Raw genomic sequence first — 21,348 nt, 5'->3', positions numbered from 1 at the left:
ATTTAGATCATATTTAAATATTATCTTATTCTCCAATTTCGTTTAATTCGATAGTTAAATGTGTAATTATATGTATATAATTACTGATTCCCTCAATTTGAATTTGAACGCTTCAAAATCTCTCATCACACTATTCTAAGATTTAATTTGTTTGTAAGCTAGTAGGGAGATCTAATGGACCTACAGATCATGGGCTCCAACGATCCGAGATTAATCAGCTAAACTCTTTATCCTAATTAACCAACATTCGTTAACTATCGGGTCATTCCACTAAAGCCCAATAGTTACACTCCTCTTACGGTAGATATATTTCTGTCAACTCGATATAACCATAATCAGTAATTCGACCATTCACAGGTTGTTCATAACAACGACTGGATCAAACCCCCGAGATTACGCCTTGTTCCTTATGTCGCACTGATTCTCTAATGAACAATTGGTTTGTGATCCAATCACTAAAGCAAGTCCCTCTCGGGCCAATGAGATGGTGGGGCCCCTTGTTCAAGACCCAGAGTCAGCACTTAAGGGAACAACCTTTCTACTATCCCTAAAAACGGGTAGGATTGAATTTCATCTTGCACCCTATGTCCCCAGCTATCTACCTTGTCTTACCCCTGAAATGGGAGGCTTATTGAGCCGACGCTGTTGAGTCAACCCTCACCCATGCAAATCTAAGGATAATTCCGGATAAATAGGAGTTCATAGTCAACTCCGGATTAAGGTCAAGTTATCTAGGTCATCGCTTTGATATAGTCAGTCTTAAACAGTAAACAATGTTATAAAGTAAAAGTGACTAATTTTTTGGTCCGATCTTATACAAACTCTTTGCATATGACGCTCCTACTCGCATGTCTCCACATGAACAAATTAGGATCACATTGTTTGTAGCACTTTACAACAATTGTAACATCTACAAAGTGGGTCACATTCGATAGTGTCCCCAGAATAAGGTACCCAACTTTATTCGTATACTATAGATCATTTTGGCTATTTACTTGAACTTGATCCATTCTTATGTCTTCACATAAAGTTCAAGTACTCGTGTTAGCCATGAATCTTAGTTTATTGGATTTAAGTTATTTCTAAAACGAACTGAACAATTCAAACATTCAATAACATCTATATTGATTAACAGAATAAATTTATTTATTTACAAACCACGAGTTTTAGGACATAAAACCCAACAGAGAGGCAATCGACCTACCATGGAGCACCTGATTTCCGTCCTCTCAAATCATCCAACAAGAGACACCAAAGAGCAATAACTCATCATAATTAAGCTTATCAGCAGCTTAGACCAACAAAATCCCATATAGGCAATTTTAGATCCACCAGTAGAGATGCTTAACTAAATCTTTTTATTATGTTTTAACTAAAACTTATAAACAGTCACTTTAACCATTCTTGTCCATGAAACAATAATGAAAATGAATTTTTGGACTTATGTCTAAAATGCAGGGGATAATTGTACAAATAAATCAAAATAATGGGGTATCACTTTTTGGCCCGTTGTTTTAATAGTTCTCGTGCTTTTTTTTTTTTGGATTCCTCTGTGGAATCCGACTAAGACGAAGGTCGGACCGACTATTATTTTGTACAACTCCCCACTCTTATCTTTCCTAGTATTATATATGTAATTTTTTTTTGTCAAGTTCTCTATTTATAATTCAAATCTACCATTTAATCACTGATTCTCTCGTTGAAATATGATTTGTGAAGGGTATTCATTAGACGTACTTCAAAAAGTTAAAAATGAAAAAAAAAAAAAAAGATTATAAAACGAGACCTTTATATTAACAAATGGGACCTTTATACTACCAACGGGCTTAATATTTTTCAATATCGATTTATTTTTTATTTTTTTGATAGACTAATTTTCATTTTGATTAAATTATTGGTTCCTAAGAAACATATAAATAGTGTTTATGATGGAATTATACTTCTTTTCCAGGGACCAAATTTACCGTTTTAACATAAAATTCTCATTCTTTTTTACTCCCCAACTTTTGTTAATTTTTTTAAAAAAAGAATAGGCATGTGAATATTTGTGAAAAGACATAAAAGAGAGAGAACATGAATGACCACGAGAAGACAGGGGATGAGAATATTAAACAATGGATCTGCTTCTTTCCCTCTATGAACTCCTCCCACACAAAAACCACAGTTGAACTCTTAAACATACAGATTACATATGAGATTAGGGCTAACACTATGTACCATTGAATCTGTTCATTTCCAAGATCATATACCTCCAGCCCTTGCTCCAGTAGCATCGTATTAGGTACTTGATCTGTTCATTCTATTTCATTTCAGTTCGATTCCTCAGAAAAAGGCGAAGAAATATCCTCTGTTATTTGTTAAATACTTTGCTCTGATACTAACTTTATGGTGATCGAAAGTCTTGGTTAACAATTTCTGTTTGCGTACTTCTCTGTTATGTTCATTCGGATACTGTTGGATAATTGAACATCAAATTAAACCAATTATTCGACATGTTTGAAGCAGCTTCGTGTCGCAGGCATGTCGGCGACAGAAACAGAACACAACACGTTGTGAAATAGAATGCAAGAGAAGCTTTTATTCGCCAATGACTTTAATGATATACAACTTTGTATTCTAGATTAAATTGTTCTCTTGATAAATATATATATATATATATATATATATATTGCTGTATTTACCAAGCTGGTTAGAGCGTCAATGCTATCGAGTATGATGGGGCGGGCCGTAGAAGTAGAGTCATGTTCCCATTATTGAAGTAAATTCATGTTTGTGATGTATGTACCTGTTGTTTCTGTAGCTGAGGAATACTATGTCGAGCAAGTTAGCGACGATGACAGGGAGGTACTGTGGAACCTATGAAAAGCTAACTTCCCAACTGATTTCGTACTAGGGATTAGGGAATGCCCAGTATGGATATCAAAAAGTCCAATGTTACGCATGCAGAGGAAATTAAATGCCTAGCCAACAAAGCATTTACAGGTAACACAAGCCACTTGTATTCATGTTATATATTATTTCATTTGTTTTCTTTTACTTTTCATTGATGAAGATAATCAGTGGTCGCTGGTCGGTGATTTTAACTCTGAGAATTACATACACCAACTTACTTTTTCTAGTTAGGTTATTGTGAAGAGACATTTGTTACAACAACTATACTAGATATATTTCAGTTTATGGTTTTATTTTATTTTATTTAATAAAATGGACTTCCGTTCTTCAGTGATATAAATGAAAAATAAATTGTTCTTGCGCTAGACAGCAGGTTCTTGCCTCTTTAATGATATAATTGACAAATCCACGTATGCAGTGGATTTTATCTTTCATTCAATTAAGACTATTTCATCAATAGTTACATGTCTGGTGATGTTATTGCTAATATGCGTTCTGTCTGTGACCTGTGCTAATCTTTGTTTTGAATTCCAGCTCACAAATATGCTCAAGCTATTAATTTATATACGGAAGCTATTGAACTCAACAATCGGAATGCTGTATATTGGGCAAATCGAGCATTTGCACACATTAAGCTAGAGGAGTATGGTAGCGCGCTAGAGGATGCATCGAAAGCTATTGAAGTCGATCCTAGATATTCCAAGGCACACTTTTAAAATTAAGCTTTGGTTGCTATTTATGGATTTTCTTCTAATAAAGTTATTATTTGCGTGTATTTTGAATATATACTAGTATATTGTCATACCAGGGTTATTACAGGCGTGGTGCTGCTTATCTTGCCATGGGGAAGTTTGAAGAAGCACTTAAAGATTTTCAGCAGGTGCTGTTAATTAGGATCCACTTGAATGTTGCAACAGGCTATATTTCTTTATGTTTTCCTTCCCACAAGGAATTCATAGTTGGTTTTGTAAAGTCTATTTTGAATGTGAATGCTACAGTATATGAACTATAACCTTTCTTTTGGGTAAGTTGTACAAACTCCCTAGCTGTGAGGAAGGCCATTGCCCAGTGGGGTAGTCAGAATTGTTAGTAGGATATTAACTGCATATTAGAAATTTACATAGCCAAGGATTTTTCTCGTAGGAATTGATCGTGAGAGAACTAAGTGAGTGGAAGGGAAGATAAGCAACAGCTTAGTTGGTTTAGGGTCTAGGAAACTCAAGATAATGGTTTCAAGTACCTTGAATTACTTGGAAATTATTGTAGTTCGTTATAATTTATCCTTCAATATCATTTAATTTCTTTGGTTTCTATCACTAGTTTGCATAATTGATAATTCCTTCACTATTAGATCACAACACTTCATACACGATAAGTTTATAATCTCTTATTGCAAATTCGATGCTGGTTTTTAATTCCATCACAATATTAATTATTATTTAGTAAGTAGATCAATTTGCATTCATTCGTCGAATGATAGAATTGATTTGCATTTCTGCAAAGGATTATTTGTGACTTAACATAAAAATTACTTGCTACTATTCCAGATTGTTCCTTTTTTTTTTAAAAAAAAGCTGAAACCTTTGTTCTCATATGAAAAAAAAATGTATCCTATCAGATGTAACTGTGGGATCTCCTTCCTAATCCCCTTCATTTTGACTTGTCACAAGAAAATCTATTAATTCACGAGGTGAATTATTCTAGCAGAATGTTAGAGTCGTCAGTTCCTTTTAGCTACATCCATGCTTCTTAAGTTTTTCCATGTATAGTTAAAAAAAACACACAGGTGATAAATGGAGAAAATTAATTCGAAGATGGCTCTTATCTTTTATCTTTTAGACATTCTAGTTCTTGGCTGTGTTTCACTTGAAGCCATGCATTCTGTCACTGAGATTTTTCAGATTAGTTGCATACTGCGTGGATTACCACTTGGATTCCTTAGTTTCAAAGTCATACGTGAATCGTAGCATCCTGGAATTAAATCTGTTTTTTTTTTTTTTTTTTTGGGTACTTTGTAAACTGAAGCTCAAGAAGATGTGTCCTAATGATCCTGACACCATCAAGAAGTTGAAGGAATGCGAGAAAGCAATTGTGAAGCTTAATTCTGAAGAAGCTGTTGCAGCTCCAGTGCCACAAACGGATTCTGTGGCCGATTTGCACCGTGTAGGTATAATTTTTATTCCATATTTTTTTAGTTTATTTTATAATGCTTCTGCTTGACGATTCAAGGACCATTTATCATGGAGTTTTTATCTTTTTTGTTGCCGTTGTGCTTTATTTGTTTGGTCTAGTATAATTTTGGGGAGTATTAATTAGTCAATGGTCATTTTTGAGAGACGTCTAAGGAATTCCTTGGTATAAGTAAAGATACCAACACATGAACAATACATTTTTGAACTTTCGTTAAAATACTATTTTAGTCCCTGTACTATGAAACTCGTTCCATTTTGGTTCTTGTACTTTCAAATGTCCAAATTTAATCCATGTGCTTTAAATAAATCTTAAAATTAGCCTGTATTAGTATACTCATGTTGGTGAGTTCAACCTCGAAGAAGCTTAAGAGAGATCTCCTTTTGGAAGAGATTGTGGAAGATGGAGGGTTGCATTTAGTTATTGAGAGGTGGTGACAAAACCAGTTAATGTTAGTGGTTTAGATATTGGGAATCTAAGGGTCCAGAATAGTGTACTTCTGGGTAAATGGTTTTGGTGTTTCCATTTTAAGTCCGAAGGTTATTGTGAGCAAATATGGACCACCCCCTTTTGAATGGATTGTGAGGGGTTAAAGGCACTTCCAAAAACCCTTGGAAAGGTATGTTTGAGGGGAACTCTTTCTTTTCTCTTTTAATCCATTGTTTGGTGGGTGATGGGAAGATGCTTTCTTTTGGAGGATAAATGAATTGGGGATAGACTCCTCTACTTTCTTTTTCCTCGTACATACCATTTATCTTAGGTCACATTCCTTGTTTTTCCTTTACTCTCTATACTCTTCTTTGCCCGTTATGGATTCCCAAACAATGGATATTGTTCCCTTCTCTGGTTGATCAGAGAGGTTTGTTGTATTTCGGGGAGAAGGTATGTTTGTATTTGGAGTCCTTTTCCTTCTGGAGGCTTCTCTTGTAAATCCTTCCTTTGTTGTTTGGTCAATCCCTTTCCCTCGAGTGGTTCTATCTTTGCCACGTTATGAAGGTGAAAATTCCAAAAATGGTTGAGTTTTTTGTGTCAGGTTTGTAATAATCTCTCATAAAATTGAGAGTTCTCATCCTTAAAGAAAGGGAAAAGTTAAGTAACTGAATCTTAACAGAACACATTCGAAATACCAGCAAATAATAAAATACAATATTACTTATTATCCTCCCTCCCTCGAAGTGAAATTGAATGGATAAAGTTTGGAACAAAACATTGCAACCTGGAGCTGGTATGAGGTTTAGTAAAGAGACTAGCCAACTATTTTTCAGTAGGAACATAACACAACTCTATATCTTTGCACACACCACGTTCACGAGTGATGTGAAAGTCAATCTTAACATGTTTCATTCGTCCATGGAAAACAAGGTTGCGTGATAATTGAATGGTAGAGAGATTATCACATAATAGAAGAGGCCATTTTTCTTTCTTTCTTTCTTCTTCTTCTCCTTCTTTTTTCTTTTTTTCTTTTTTTCTTTAAATTTTTTAAAAAAGGAAACATAACTTTCATTTTCAAAGACCAAGTAGAAATAAAAAGAGTGGCAAGATCCCAAAAAACATCGTTCATGGCCATGAAAGATCCTCAAGTTTTGTTCACTTTAAAGAAGGGCAAAGACCCATTGGACCAAAGTGCCTGAACATGAATCCTGAGGTCCTCAATAAGCTGAAGAAGAGCACCAGAGGCTTTGCTAGGCCAATGCCATTGCAAGTTGAACAAGCTAAACAACCTTCCCCAACAATCCGCAGCAAAGGGGGAAAAAAAGAGATGCAGCAAAAGAAGAGAGGCGGTTGAGAACTGAAAACATGTAGATCTTTAAGAACTTGTCGAAGCCAACTTAACTCAACTGCAGTGGATGGAATCACTCGATATTCAGCCTTAGTTGAACTTTGAGAAACAGTGAATTGTTTCTTAGCTCGCCATGAAACAGTATTTGGCCCAAGGAAGATAACAAAACCTGATGTTGAACGTCTGTTCAAGGGGTCATCAACCCAATCTGAGTTAGAATAAGCACAAAGTCTTGGAGAAGCAGGATGTCCTTTGTGAAACATTAAACCATGTCCAATTGTACCATTAAGATATCGTAAGATACGCTTAGCGGCTACCAAATGAGAATCACAAGGTTGATGCATATATTGTGATAATTTGCTCACAACGAACACTATATCAGGTCTACTGAACGTTAGGTAGTGTAAGACACCAATTAAAGCTCGATAACTATGAGCATCTTCAACAGAATAGGGCTGTCCAAGATCAGCACCAAAAGGAAAAACTAATGTTAGAGGAGTATCACAAAGCTTAGCATTCACCATCCTAAATCACTGCAACACATCTCTGAATGTATTTAGCTTGATGAACCATAATACCACTGTGCAAGAAATTTCCAGCAATATCGTAAAAAACCTAAATCAGTCATCTCAAAACGTGACCTCAATTGAACAACAAGAGTATCAATATAACATTGATTGTTACCCGTAACAATGATATCATCCACGTAAAGTAATAGGTAGGTTAGAGAACCACCAACATGTCTCACAAAGGGAGACAAGTCAGCCATAGAAGTTTGGAATCAAGTGTAACGACCCGGCTCCCTAAGACTTAAATTAGGCCATTACTACATGCATGCATATATTTCAAATCGACCATGTATTGGCGAAAATTAAGTAAATGTCATAAAATAATTAATATTTATTAAAAAAAAAATTGAAATTCATTTAACTGGATACCCTTAAAACCATAAAAAAAAAAACTAGAAAATTCTCATAAAAAGTTTAAAAGTACAAATAAGACTGGAAATTTTAAAACATAAAATCCTGAAAACATGAGCGGAAACATTGACGGGTCCCAGTGGCTCGATCACACATTCCGCTTGTCATTCATCGGCGTGCCCTACCTTTTCCTGAAAAAGAAACATGAGAAAGAATGAGTATAAAATACTCAATAAGTAACCCCACTACCGAGGACAGGCTGAGCATTTATGTCCAATAAATGCAACATAAATTGAACTATCTTAAACTGGTGGGACCTAGTTTGAAGTGCTAAAGCTGCACATGTAATATTATCTGAGTGAACAATTTAACACCCCCCCTATAGGTGAGATGTACTCATGTTAGCTGGTGAACCCGAAGGAACACATAACTGGTGGACCCGAAGGCGCACATAAACTGGTGGACCCGAAGGTGTACGTATCTGGTGGACCCAAAGGCGCACCTGAAGTGTTTTTTTTATTATTTATTATTTTTTATTTGCTTCCCTTATTTCTTATATATGTATAATCCCTTTCCTTTTCCTTTTCAAAACCCAAATATCTTCTCAATTTCCAATTTCCAATTTCCAAATCTTTAAAAAAAAAAAAAATCCCAAATCCTTTTGGGAAAATTAATTTAAATCGATTATCCCACTAAATCAATTCAATTTTATTATCTTTTCCAAACAAAAAAAAATCTAAATCTCCCAATTTTATTTCGATTTTCTAAATTAAATCAAAATTGAAATATATCCCAAATTCTCCTTAAAATCTTTTAAATTCCAAAATCCTTCGCTGAAGCACGATTTTAAAATTGAATCATTTTCTCACAATAATTTAATTCAACCTCCAAAATTCAAAATAATTATCAAATTTTACAAAATACTGAATTTAAATTACATAAAAATTTGGGATGTCACACCAAGTGTTAACAAATGAAACATGAAGCAATCAAACTAGCGCGGGGTGGTTGTTTTAAACCGTATAAAGACTTGATCAGACGAAAAACAACCTTCAGTTTGGGGTGGTCAACAAAGCTGTGGGGTTGATTCATATACACTTCCTCGTGAAGTTCACCATGAAGGAAGATATTTTTTTACATCTAATTGACGAAGCTTCCAACTAAATTGAGCAGCCAATGAGAGTATTACACAAACAATAGATTTTTTAATGACTGGACTAAAAGTTTCGTCATAATCGATTCCTTCTTGATGATATCTCTTGGCTACTAAACGAGCTTCATAACAAGCTATGCTTCAATCAGGATGTTGTTTGATTCTATGCACCCACTTGCAATCAACTGTTTTCTTTATCAGGAGGTAAATCAGTTAACAACCCATGTCTTCTGATGCACAAGAGCTTTATACTCACTCATAGCCTTTTTCTGTTCAATAATTTTAGAAGCCTTGGAGAAACAAGAAGGTTTCAAAGAGGAAGTGTGGACATTAGCAACAAACAACTTCTTCTTGTAAATACCAGACGTACTCCTTATTTGCATAGGTTGAGAAGTGTGACTAGATGTGCCAACAATTTCCACATCGGTAGAACTAACACTGGGTCCAGTACCATGAATTTGAACATTTACATTAGGTCCAGTACCACCCTCAACAGTATCAACATTAGTACTATTAGTTTCAACAATATCAGTACCAGTAATACTATCATTATGAAGAGAACTCAAGGCAATATCTGTCTGTAAAGTACTATTAGCAGTATATAAATCAGTGGAAACATTAGAGTTGGGAATGGTAACCAAACCATTATGCTCAACAAAGAAGTTGCCCATCCAAGAGTTAACACCTTCGATCAAGTTTCAAAGAAGTTGCCCTTTTTGATTGGGTCTTCGTGTTGCATTTTTGTAAGCGGTCGATTGAGGACGTTGATTGTATCTTTTGAAGCTATGATTTAACCTATGGTGTATGGAGTCTTTTCTTTGAGGAGCTTGGCTTAAGCATGGCTAGACATATAGGGTTGCTAAGAGATGTTCAAAGAGTTATTTCTCCATCCTCCCTCTCGGGAGAGAAGAAGGTTTTTGTGGCATGCTAGGATGTGTGGGGTTCTATGGGGCCTTTGGAGGGAGAGGAATAATGGGGTCTTTAGAGGGCTCGAGAGGTCTTCGAGTGATGTTTGAGCCCTTATTAGGGTCAACATCTCTTTGTAGGATTTGGTGACAACCTTTTTTATAATAATCTGCTACGTCTTATTTTACTTGATTGGATGTCTTTTCTTTAGTTTGCCTCTTTTTTTTCCAGCCTTTGTATTGTTTAATTTTTCTTAATGAAAGTTCAAATTCTCATAAACAATAAAAAAATAAAAAAAATAAACAATTAAGGACTCTTAAAAGATATTCAGAGCTATTAGCTGATTGAAAATACCATAACCTTGGACAAGACTGAAAATAAATTTCATTCGAGTTAAAAGTTCAAAACCTCTCTGTAATTTGTCACTGGTGATTAAACTTTCTTTTTCCATGTAATCCATCATTATAGGGGCAGGTTCAAACGCAACGTCATTGCCGCCCCAAATGGCTATAGTAGCAGCAGCAGTAGCAACTACAGCGATTGCAATTTCGACTCTCAGCACAAAAGCTGCCACATTAGTAGCTGCAATAGCAGTGGTGGTGCTGGTAATCATGGGCACACGTTGGTGGGGTGGCAGTGGAGGTGTTATCAATGCAAAGACTCTAGGTTTTCCTTTTGTCTGTTTTTTTCTTCTTCTTTGAAATATTCAAAATCCCTTTAATTTTAGAATTCATTAACTTGATTTGAAATTGATGAACTCATGTTTTAGGACTCCTCTTCCAGTCAAAGACTGTACTTTAGACTGTATTCTTAACTTCAAATTTTCTTCAACTGATCCAGTCACAATGGAGAAGGAATTTGGAATTTGTGTGTGCGTGTGTGCATCTCTCTCTCCCTCTCTCTTTTAATTAAAAAAACTAGTATAAATATAGTGCACTAAGAATTCTACCCGTGTTGTACTTTTTTATGCATTAGTAGTGAGAAGTAGGTTTGTTCTATTAATGGATTTTTATTTCCTATTCGGAAAGCAGCCAAATCAATTTGGTTGTTGTCCTATTATAAGTTGTAAAAAAGTTAACATGGAAAATGGAAAAAGACAACTAAAGAGGTCTAGAATTAACTCACTATTGAATTTTTAATATTTGCATCATTTAATTTTTCTTCATTGTTCCGTTGATATTCATTCTTCTCATAAGAGTACATCATGAATTGAGGATTTATGAGTTACCTTCTTCCCTGGGCATTGACAGTTCCATCTTTTTTTCTCAAGTGTAGATGTCGAACCACAGTATTCTGGAGCAAAAATAGAGGGAGATATCATAACGTTGGATTTTGTGAAGAAAATGATGGATGATTTCAAGAACCAGAAATCCTTGCACAAGCGGTATGTATTGCACCTCCAATAATAATTAATAATCATTCTATTCAGCATGTCTAATGAGCTTAGTTATTTTAGTGATATACGTTTTTCTTTAGATATGTATTACAGATTCTTCAGCAAACAAAAGAAATATTGAAAGCTCTTCCTTCGTTAGTTGATATAACAATTCCTGAAGGCAAGCACCTCACAGTTTGTGGCGATGTCCATGGTCAGGTCAGTATTACATTCTTTTAGTAATTTGTATATGATTATTAGGTTTGATGATAATTTTGAGTAAACAAACAAATCTGTAAGGCCCCTGTGAAACTCTTAGGCTTGATATAATTAGAATAATTTATTTCATTCACTAAAGAGGTATATATACACATATACAAGAGTGACCTAATTAGGAAAATATGAAAAAGACTATAAAGGACACTAAATTAAAGATATGTACAATAGCAAGATAATTCTAATATTAGCACTCCAACACTTCCTCTCAAGTTGGAGTATATATGTTAATCATGCCCAACTTGTTACATAGATAATTTATACATGCACCATCCAAAGCTTTCGTGAAGAAATCTCGTAATTATTCTCCAGTCTTCACATATCATGTGGGTACCAAACCTCGTTGAATTTTTTTACGTATGAAATGACAGTCAACTTCGATATGTTCAGTTCTCTCGTGAAACACCGGATTAGATGCGATATGAAGTGTTGCTTCATTATCACACCACAATTTTGTCGATGATGTGATTATCAAATCCTAACTCAACAAGAAGTTGGTATATCTAAACCAATTCACACACGGATTGTGTCATTGCTCTATATTCTGATTTAGCACTTCAACGAGACACCACATTTTGTTTCTTACTCTTCCAAGAAATTAAACTACTACCTACAAAAACACGATATCCTGTAGTTGATTTCCTATCTTCCGTAGATCCTGCCTAATCAACATTTGAGAAACATTCGATATTCATTTGACCATGATCTTTATATAATGAACCACGCTCGGGAGCAACCTTCAAATAATACAAAATCTGTTCCAATGCAACCTAGTGCTCAATTGTAGGACATGACATATATTGGCTCACAGTACTTACTGAATATGCTATGTTTGGTTGTGTCACTATAAAATAATTAAGTTTTCCTGCTAATCTTCTTTATCTTTCATGATCTTTTAGCAACTCTTCTTCTTTTATGAGCTGTAAGTGGGGCATCATTAGAGTACTACATGGCTTAGTCCCTAACTTCCCTGTTTCAGCCAATAAGTCAAGTACATATTCCTTTATGATAACAATACTCCTTTCTTGCTTCTTATTATCTCATTTCCTAAAAAGTATTTCAACATGTCCAAGTCTTTAGTATGGAATTGACTATAGAGAAAGGTCTTTAAGGACTAAATACTTAATGCATCATCATTAGTGATCACAATATTGTCAAACATATACAACTAACAGGATGACACTACTCTGCTATCTCTTAAAAAAGACAGAGTGATCTGACATGCTCTTCCTCATACAAAATTTTTCAATCACTTGACTAAACTTCTCAAACCAAGCTCATGGACTCTGCTTTAATCCATACAAAGATTTTCGAAGGCGACATACCTTTCCATTCTCCCCCTAAGCAACAAACCCTAGTGGTTGCTCCATATATACCTCTTCTTGAAGATCACCCTGAAGAAAAGCATTCTTAATATCAAGTTGATGCAAAGGCATCATTGATTGAAGCCAATGAAATGAACAACCTCACAAAGGCCATCTTAGCTACTGGAGAAAAAGTATTAGCATAGTCAACGCCATAAGTTTGCCCATAGCCTTTAGCAACAAGCGGGCTTTTGTCCAAGCTACAAAGTTATCAGGATTGACTTTGACTGCAAACACCCATTTACAACCAATAGGCTTCTTTCCTACAGCGAGAGAAACTAAATCCCAAGTACAATTGTCATCTAAGGCAGTCATCTCCTCCACCATTGCAACATACCAACCAAGATGAGACAAAACTTCATGAACACTTTTAGGGATGGATACAGACTCCAAGGATGCAAGGAAAGAACATGTAGATGATGACAAATGGTTATAGGAAACAAATGAGGAAATAGGATAAGTGCACTGACGTTTACCTTTACAAAGGGCAATAGGAAGATCATCACTTGTATCCAGATCCAATGACGAAGAAGCCGCTGGTATAGGGCATGGAACTAAAGGGGTTTGTCGTCGATGAAAGACCTTGGTGACCGGTGGACGAATAGAAGTAGACATAGGTGGAGGTGAAGTAGGAAGGGGCTCACCAGAGGACCCAACTGTGTAAACAAGAATCATCCTCTTCCTCCATATGTTCTCCTTGACTCTTACTCGAAGAGAAAGAAGGTGAAGAAAAGTATAAGGAATGTTCATAGAACGTGACATTAGGAGAGACGAAATATTTTTTAAGACTAGGATAATAACACGAAGACCCCTTCTAAACATGAGGATAACCAAGGAAAATACATTTTAGTGACTTAGGATCTAGCTTGGTAAGTTGAGGGCGAACATCCCGAACAAAGCAGGTACAACAAAAAAATTTTGGTGTAAGAGGAAACAAATGTTGTTTGGGGCACAACATACGATAAGGTATCTCACCCTTAAGAATGGAAGAGGGCATGCGTTTCATTAGGAAATAGGTTGTCGAAATAGCATCAGCCCAAAAAGATTTTAGAACATGCATTTGAAACATTAAGGCTCTTGCTATTTCAAGGAGATGACGATTCTTACGTTCAACAACTCCATTTTGAGATGGAGTATTGACACACAAGGATTGATGAAGAATGCTACGTGCATCTACGAGCACAAGAGAAATATTCTTTAGCATTATTGCTCAGTAAGAATTTAAGAGAGCCACTAAACTGAGTTCGAATTTCACCATGAAAGTTACAAAAATGAGAAAGTAACTTGGAGCGATTTTTCATTAAATATAACCAAGTTACACAAGAATAGTCATCGACAAAGGTAACAAACTTTGGAAATCCTTTTCTAGACTCAATAGCACACGACCCCAAACATCATAATGGACTAACTCAAAAGGAGCACTAGCACATTTACTGACTCGAGGATACAAACTCAAACGATGAAATTTAGCAAACTAACACGACTCACAATCTAAAAACGACAAATGCTGAAACTGGGGACAAAGACTCTTCAACACGGAGATAGATGGATGACTCAAACGACAATGTTCTTCAAAGGGAGACGACACACTAGAACATGTGATGGCTATAGGTTTTTCTGGTTCAAAGATGTAGAGACCTCCAACTTCACGCCCTTTCCTAATAGTCCTCTTCATCATAAGATCCTGAAATAAGCAATAACAAGGGAAAAATGAGACAACAATTAAGATCACGAGTTAATTTGCTGACAGAAATCAAATTAAAGAAGAATTGTGGTAAACTTAAAACCGAGGACAAAGAATTGATTTGGTAAGATGGACTGTTCTCGATCCTAATACAAGAGTTGGTTCCATCAGCTATAGTGATATGAGGTAAAGAAGTGGACGAGAAGTATTATATAATAGACTAGGGTTACTTGTCATATGGTCTGTTGCGCGATAATTAATGACCCATTTTGAGGTGGAGGAAAGAAGACATTTAGAGGTGTTACCTGACTTTATGATGGCAATAATGAGAGTAGAAGATGATGACGTCAATGACTCTTGATACTGTTGAAATTTAGTAAACTCCTTTGTAAAAATCATAATGGATTTCTCAAGGTTATCAGGAGTAGAAGCAACATGTGCAAATGACACTCTTTGACCTTTATTCAACAATCTCCTACAATCACGTTTTATATGTCTAGGTTTATGACAATAATAACAAACCTCTCTTGAATTTGATCGTTGAGTAATTGGGATAACCTTTGGAATTATTTAGACCAAACCCTTTATTACCCCTATAGTCATTTGTACGCCCAATCAAAGCACTATTGGATCAAATGACATAATTGATTGTGGCTTCTTTGTACGAAGGATTCGAGTATAAGCCTTTTCCAGTGATGAGATATGTGAGCTTGACAAAACTTGATCTTTGGCCATCTCATATTTAGGTGTAAGGCCAACTAAAAAACTCATGATGAACAAATTTTCACGTTGAGCCATCAAAACTTTAGGATCAATGTTAATTGGCGTTAAGGCATTGAATTCTGCACATGTATTTTTCACCTCCATAAAATAACTTGTAAGAGATTTCTGTCCCTGGTTAGGTTGATATAGAGTCTTACACATGTCAAATACTCTATTAATGTTCTCTTTCCTAGAATAGAGAAAATCCAAATATTCCAATAGGTTTTTAACAGATTCACAGTGATTAACTAACCCAACGATTTCACACTCAATAGAATTCTTGATTTGGAGAAGCATTCTTGAATTGTCCCCCAACCAAATCTTTTTGGTAGCATCAGTCGGTGGCTCTTCAGTTATATGATCATCCATTTCAATGCTTCTAATAAAATGGTGAACATTCGATATCTATGAATAATAATTAGATCGATTCAATATATTCAATGCTTTTGACACCATCGGAATCATCTCGAATATGACTATTGATTTCTTGTCAGTCATAACCTTAAAAACAGACAAATACAAATTAAAAAATCCAAAAAAAAAAAAGAAGTATTAAACCAAACCCTAAGGTACCGAAGAGACTTTTCTTCAGTCACCTACAAACTAGTGAATATATAGCCCAAACAAATAAACCACGGGAGGAAAGACAAGATTTCGATCAAACCTGCGAAAGACGAACGGGAAATAGCTTCACGTGCGCCCACATGTGCCGGTGCGTGGATTGGATGTCAGGTAGCAGTGACGGCACGTGAGCTTCACGCGCTGCTCAGATAGACACCGGATTTTAGGGTATCGTAAACCAACGACTAGGCTTCCTTTTAGGGTGGGCAGTGTCAAAAAAATCGTGATGAACAGTGACCTAACTTATGTTGGCGGTGGCAGACGACAACGGACGATAATGGCGGACAGCGGCAAGCACTGGCGGACAAAAGTGCAGACCCAAGTACTTCACAAAACCCTAGATGAAACATGAGTTCTAAACACCAAACCTAAGGTTTACAAAAAAGAACCCTAACCTAGGACTCTGATACCATGTGAAACTCTTAGGTTTGATAGAATCAGAATAATTTATTCCATTGACTAAAGAGGTATATATACACATACAAGAGTGACCTAATTAGGTAAATATAAAAAAGACAATAAAGGACACTAAATTAAAGATATTTACAATAGCAAGATAACCATAATATTAGCACTCTAACAGATTCTTGATGGGCCTCGACCTAGATGCTCCTTAATCTTTTCTGTAAAGGAAACGAAGCTTTTCATTGATGTAATGAAAAGAGTCAAATGCTCAAAGTACAAAGAGACATCAAGTAATAAAGATTTAAGAAACAACTAAATGTTTAACCAGAAAATCCTAGGATCAGAAGATGCACCTGGTTATCTCAACTAGGTCGACACACCCATAGCACCCTCATCATGTCCCAATACAAAACAGTCTCATAATGAAGCCAAGAGTACATGACTACATTGAAGAAATAAATGCGTTCCAATTAAGACTGATGTCTTGAATAGAGTAATCAGTAAAAACTTTGATTGGGAACTCCGTGAAGAAGCTAATAAACGAGTAGAATCAATACGCTCCGTCCAATCCAAAGGCTTATCATGAAAAAACTCTCTGATTATGTTCAAATGAAATTTCTGAAATTAACGCTTTAACTGCATTCGACCAAAGAATCTTGAGCTTTAGGTGAGAGGCGGGCCAACCAAGATTTGTTGCATGTTCTCTTTAGTTGTTTTCCCAAAAACTCAAGATAAATTGAAGAAAGAAAAAATCTTCCACCAACATTTCCTTGAGTAAGAACACTCAAACAAAAGATGCTGAAGGTCTTCTCCATTTACTAGACACAAGGAGCATATGGAAGGAGATAAACATTGGTCCTCTAGCTTGTGCTGTAAAGTGTCTGAGCAGTTTAATGTCCCAAAAAAATAAAATCCAAATTAACACATTAATTCTTTTAGGACTTTTGAATTTCCAAATGCCTTTGTAAATTCCCTTGTCCAAAGGGGTAGAAGAGTTTAAATACTTGGAGAAGGATTTAACTGAATACCTACCAGAGGACTCTAGAGCCCAGACCCGAGAATCTGTATTTTGGTTGACCCTTCTGCTGTCAAGTTGAGACAAAAGCTGCTGGAGTTCATTGAGCTCTTCATCTTTGATGCTCAATCCATGCCTGTCGGATCCTCTTTTGTAATTCCCTTTGAGGCTTGTAGGGCATTTCATTGTCCGCATTGTCCGCATATTTTCTGTTCTGTATCTTTGGCTTTTTTCTTTTTTAGTGCAAATGTTGGCCTTTTTTATTGCTATAATTTTTTCTTTGGGTAGATTTCATCTCCCGCAAACTGAATTATTTGTGATCTCCTAATTGCTTGATAATGATGTGTTGTAGTAATCTCCACCATATATGTTGTACGCGAACAGTCGTTTGTGGTAATAGTTGAATTCTACTTCTCTAAGAGGAACTCCAACAATTTTATAGGCATTTTCTTATTCTTTTATTCTCGTGTCTGCATCTTTAAATGTTGGTTTCCCTTATGCTTTCATATTTTGATGCTCGCAGTTTTATGATCTCTTAAATATTTTTGAGCTGAATGGTCTGCCTTCTGAAGATAATCCATATCTGTTTAATGGCGACTTCGTGGATAGGGGATCTTTTTCTTTGGAGGTCATTCTGACCTTGTTTGCAGTTAAATGCATGTCTCCATCAGGTAAATTGAATAGAATCCCAATTGGTTAGGCAGCTTCCATTTTGTATTTGAAGTTGAACCCCGCATATTCACTCCTACTAGCAGATAGTATATGATTAAGAGGTTTGATGAGGCAGTCCAGTCGTTTTGTTTCATTGATATGTGTGGCACTTTCCCCTTAGCCCAAAAATGGTTGTCACGGGAGTTGATCAGTATAATACAATCTACTTTTAGTTGTTCGTCAAACCTTTTTCTGTTACTTTTAGTTGTTTGGTTAATGTTCATGCTTTTAAGGATGGATCAGTAAATTCCAGTCTAATCAATCCTCTTTTTCTTACTCAGCTATACATCTCTCTAGAGGAAATCATGAGAGTAAGAGTATGAACAAAATGTATGGTTTTGAAGGCGAGGTTAAGACAAAGCTTAATGGAACGTTTGTAGAACTGTTTGCAGAAGTATTCTGTTGTTTGCCTTTGGCTTATGTATTGAACGAGAAGGTTTTTGTCGTTCATGGAGGCCTTTTTAGTGTTGATGGGGTAAAACTCTCTGACATTAGAAGGATAGACCGTTTTCGTGAACCTCCAGAAGAAGGTAAAGTTGATCATTTGATATCTTTTTATGTGTTCCTTGCACTTATGTTTGAAATTTTGTTACATTGAGATGGATGTGGTGATCATATTTTTGCACAAAAGATTTCTGCTAATCGCTTGTTAGTTTGTTCCATCATTGTTTGATAGCTCATCATTTCCTTTGTTGGAGTCTTTATACGACCTTTACTATTGTTCTAATCGACGCAAAGGCATTATAAAGTGAGATCATTACCTTTTCCATATTGAAGTAGTGAATTACTAGGTTCTCTGTCCATTTTCACTTCAGGATTAATGAGTGAATTGCTATGGAGTGATCCTCAACCTTATCCTGGAAGAGGCCCTAGTAAACGAGGCGTGGGTCTTTCCTTTGGCGCAGATGTAACAAAAAGATTTTTGCAGGACAATAACTTAGGTATTTGTCATGTAATTTATGGTTTGGGTTGACGACTCTGTGCACATAATTCATTTTATAATTTAATGATTCTATACTGAAACCACAGACTTACTCGTTCGATCTCACGAGGTGAAGGATGAAGGCTATGAAATTGAGCATGATGGTAAACTCATCACTGTATTTTCTGCTCCAAATTATTGTGATCAAGTAAGTTATTTTCTTTAAAGTACATGAATATTGTAAATGAGGTGAATACAATTAAAATTACAACTTGGATTTGATTGCTCCACTTGTTATCCACTAGACTGAAAGTTAAAGCCAACAAGAGGGAGAAAAACACTAGCAAGTGTCCATCAGCCTGACGTGCGTTAGAAGCTAGGCTGAATTTGAGCTCTTTTTATTTTGAATACAAGGGAAACAAGCACTAGGAAAGTTTACTGTCGTGTCGCTTGTCTTTTAATGTTTACTTTATGTAGAAATGGAAGTGACCATTCTTTTGTTACAAGAGATCATGTGTTCAAACTCTTACAATATTTACTTTCCAGTTTATACTGATTTTCACTTGTTGGATCTCTTACCTATTTCAAGTCCACAAGTAGGGAGAGTGTTAGATGATATAATATTACATTTACCTTCACCTATCAACTTATAATTCCCTCACGTAGTAACTCTTTGAAGTATAATAGAACATCCCCTGATAAAGGACTAAAAGGTCATGAGTTCAATCCATGGTGGCCAGCCGCCTACCTAGGATTTAATACCATCCTACGAGTTTCCTTGTATTGTAGGGTCAGGCAGGTTGTTTTGTGAGATTAGTCAAGGTACACGTAAGCTGGCCTGAACACTTACAGATATAAAAAAAAGTAACTCTTTGAAGTTGTTTTACTTGACAAACTGCTGTTTTTGGCTTTTAAATATGAGTGTGCGCTGGTCCATAGTTTGATTAAGCTATCTTCATATTGCAGATGCGTAACAAAGGTGCTTTTATTCGCTTTGAAGGACCCAATATGAAGCCAAACATTGTCACTTTCTCTGCCGTGGTCAGTTTTACTATCCTCTTCCTCACTCTCCTAGTTTTTGCTCTCGACTTGCATTTCTTAAGAGTAATGTGGTTTAACTGCCGATTTTCTATGGTCATGCAGCCACATCCTGACGTGAAGCCTATGGCATATGCAAACTTCTTCCAGTTATTTCAATAGCTGACATTAACTACTTTTACTCCAAAATTTTACGTTCTACAGGAATCACTCAAGAAGCTGGTGCCAAAATGGCAAATTCAGTACCAATATATTGATTCTTTTACATAAAATAGTTATTAATATTTTGCCAACTGACCTGTGTAGTTATACTGGGAAATTCCCTTCATTTTCTGGCCAAGGGAGGTTTTTCTTCTCTTCTTCTTCGTTTTTTTTTTTTTTTTTGGGGGGGGGGGGGAGGGGGCGGGGGGGGGGTCTTTCAATAACTTGCCAATAAAATATTAGTTGTCATCACTTAATTTGAATATCACACCTTTACAGTTATGATTGAGTTTTGCCTGCCAAACAAATTTATATTTGTATTGTATTATGTTTTATTGCTGATAGTAATTTAAGGTGAAATATTGAGACTTCTCCCTAACTGGACTAACCTTTCTCTCATCAGGCTCATAGCTACAACCAAAACATGATCACTTTACTTTCCTTTTAACAGTGACCGTCTCCTTCCAAGTAAATTCAGTTCTTGTTCTTGGCAAAACTCGATCTGGCCTCAAAATGTTATGAGTTAGGTTTCTATTCTTTCCTTGTTCATTTATTTAATTGATTTTACTAGGAGATATGTGCATGTTTGGGAGTTATTTTGAAATTGTTGAAATTACTACTATCGTGTTTAAAATCATTTTAAAACATGTCTTTAAACACTTAAAATTAATTTAATATTTAATTTTATACTTTTAGATGCAATTTTTATGCAATCAATTGATTTTGAATGATTAAAAACATACTTCTGGAGTGATTTTGAAAAAGATTAGTGATTTTAACTATTTTGGAATCACTTTCAAATATGCTTGAGAAAATGATTAGTTACCAGTTTAGTTCAATAACTTTTAAATTTGTGTTTAAACATCTATTAGAGTGTTCAAGTTTTTAATTTTGTAACTTTTAAAATTTTAGTTTCTATGTAATTAATCTTGGATATATTTGAGATCTTTCTAGTTTAATTAATCCATAATGTATAAAATTGAATTGTGCAAGTATTTTTCTAAACTTTTAATTTTTTCTTACAAATTTTTATCTTATAAAATGATGTTGAATATGATGAGGATTAGATACAAAATAAAAAATTCAATCATTTATTAGACATAGTTAATAGTCTAATAAATTATTAGTTGGAG

General features: G+C 35.4%; 1 protein-coding gene across 1 annotated transcript; it reads left to right on the top strand.

Annotated features, from left to right (window-relative positions):
• The first annotated feature begins 2,073 nt into the window (after nt 1–2,073).
• On the top strand, nt 2,074–20,390 carry LOC120088441 (serine/threonine-protein phosphatase 5-like). Its single transcript, XM_039045745.1, has 14 exons — nt 2,074–2,281; nt 2,801–2,982; nt 3,427–3,596; nt 3,701–3,772; nt 4,918–5,059; nt 10,310–10,507; nt 11,117–11,225; nt 11,318–11,435; nt 17,867–18,014; nt 18,336–18,584; nt 18,870–18,995; nt 19,084–19,184; nt 19,943–20,017; nt 20,120–20,390. Exons 2-14 carry the CDS (start codon nt 2,904–2,906, stop codon nt 20,174–20,176), a joined length of 1,644 nt encoding a protein of 547 aa, XP_038901673.1. The 5' UTR covers nt 2,074–2,281; nt 2,801–2,903; the 3' UTR covers nt 20,177–20,390.
• Nucleotides 20,391–21,348: the final 958 nt, after the last annotated feature.

The sequence above is a fragment of the Benincasa hispida genome, chromosome 10 (assembly GCF_009727055.1).
Source record: "Benincasa hispida cultivar B227 chromosome 10, ASM972705v1, whole genome shotgun sequence".
Classification (NCBI taxonomy): Eukaryota; Viridiplantae; Streptophyta; class Magnoliopsida; order Cucurbitales; family Cucurbitaceae; genus Benincasa; species Benincasa hispida.
Note: the sequence above shows the minus strand (reverse complement) of the source record. Positions and strands in the feature narration are given on the sequence as shown.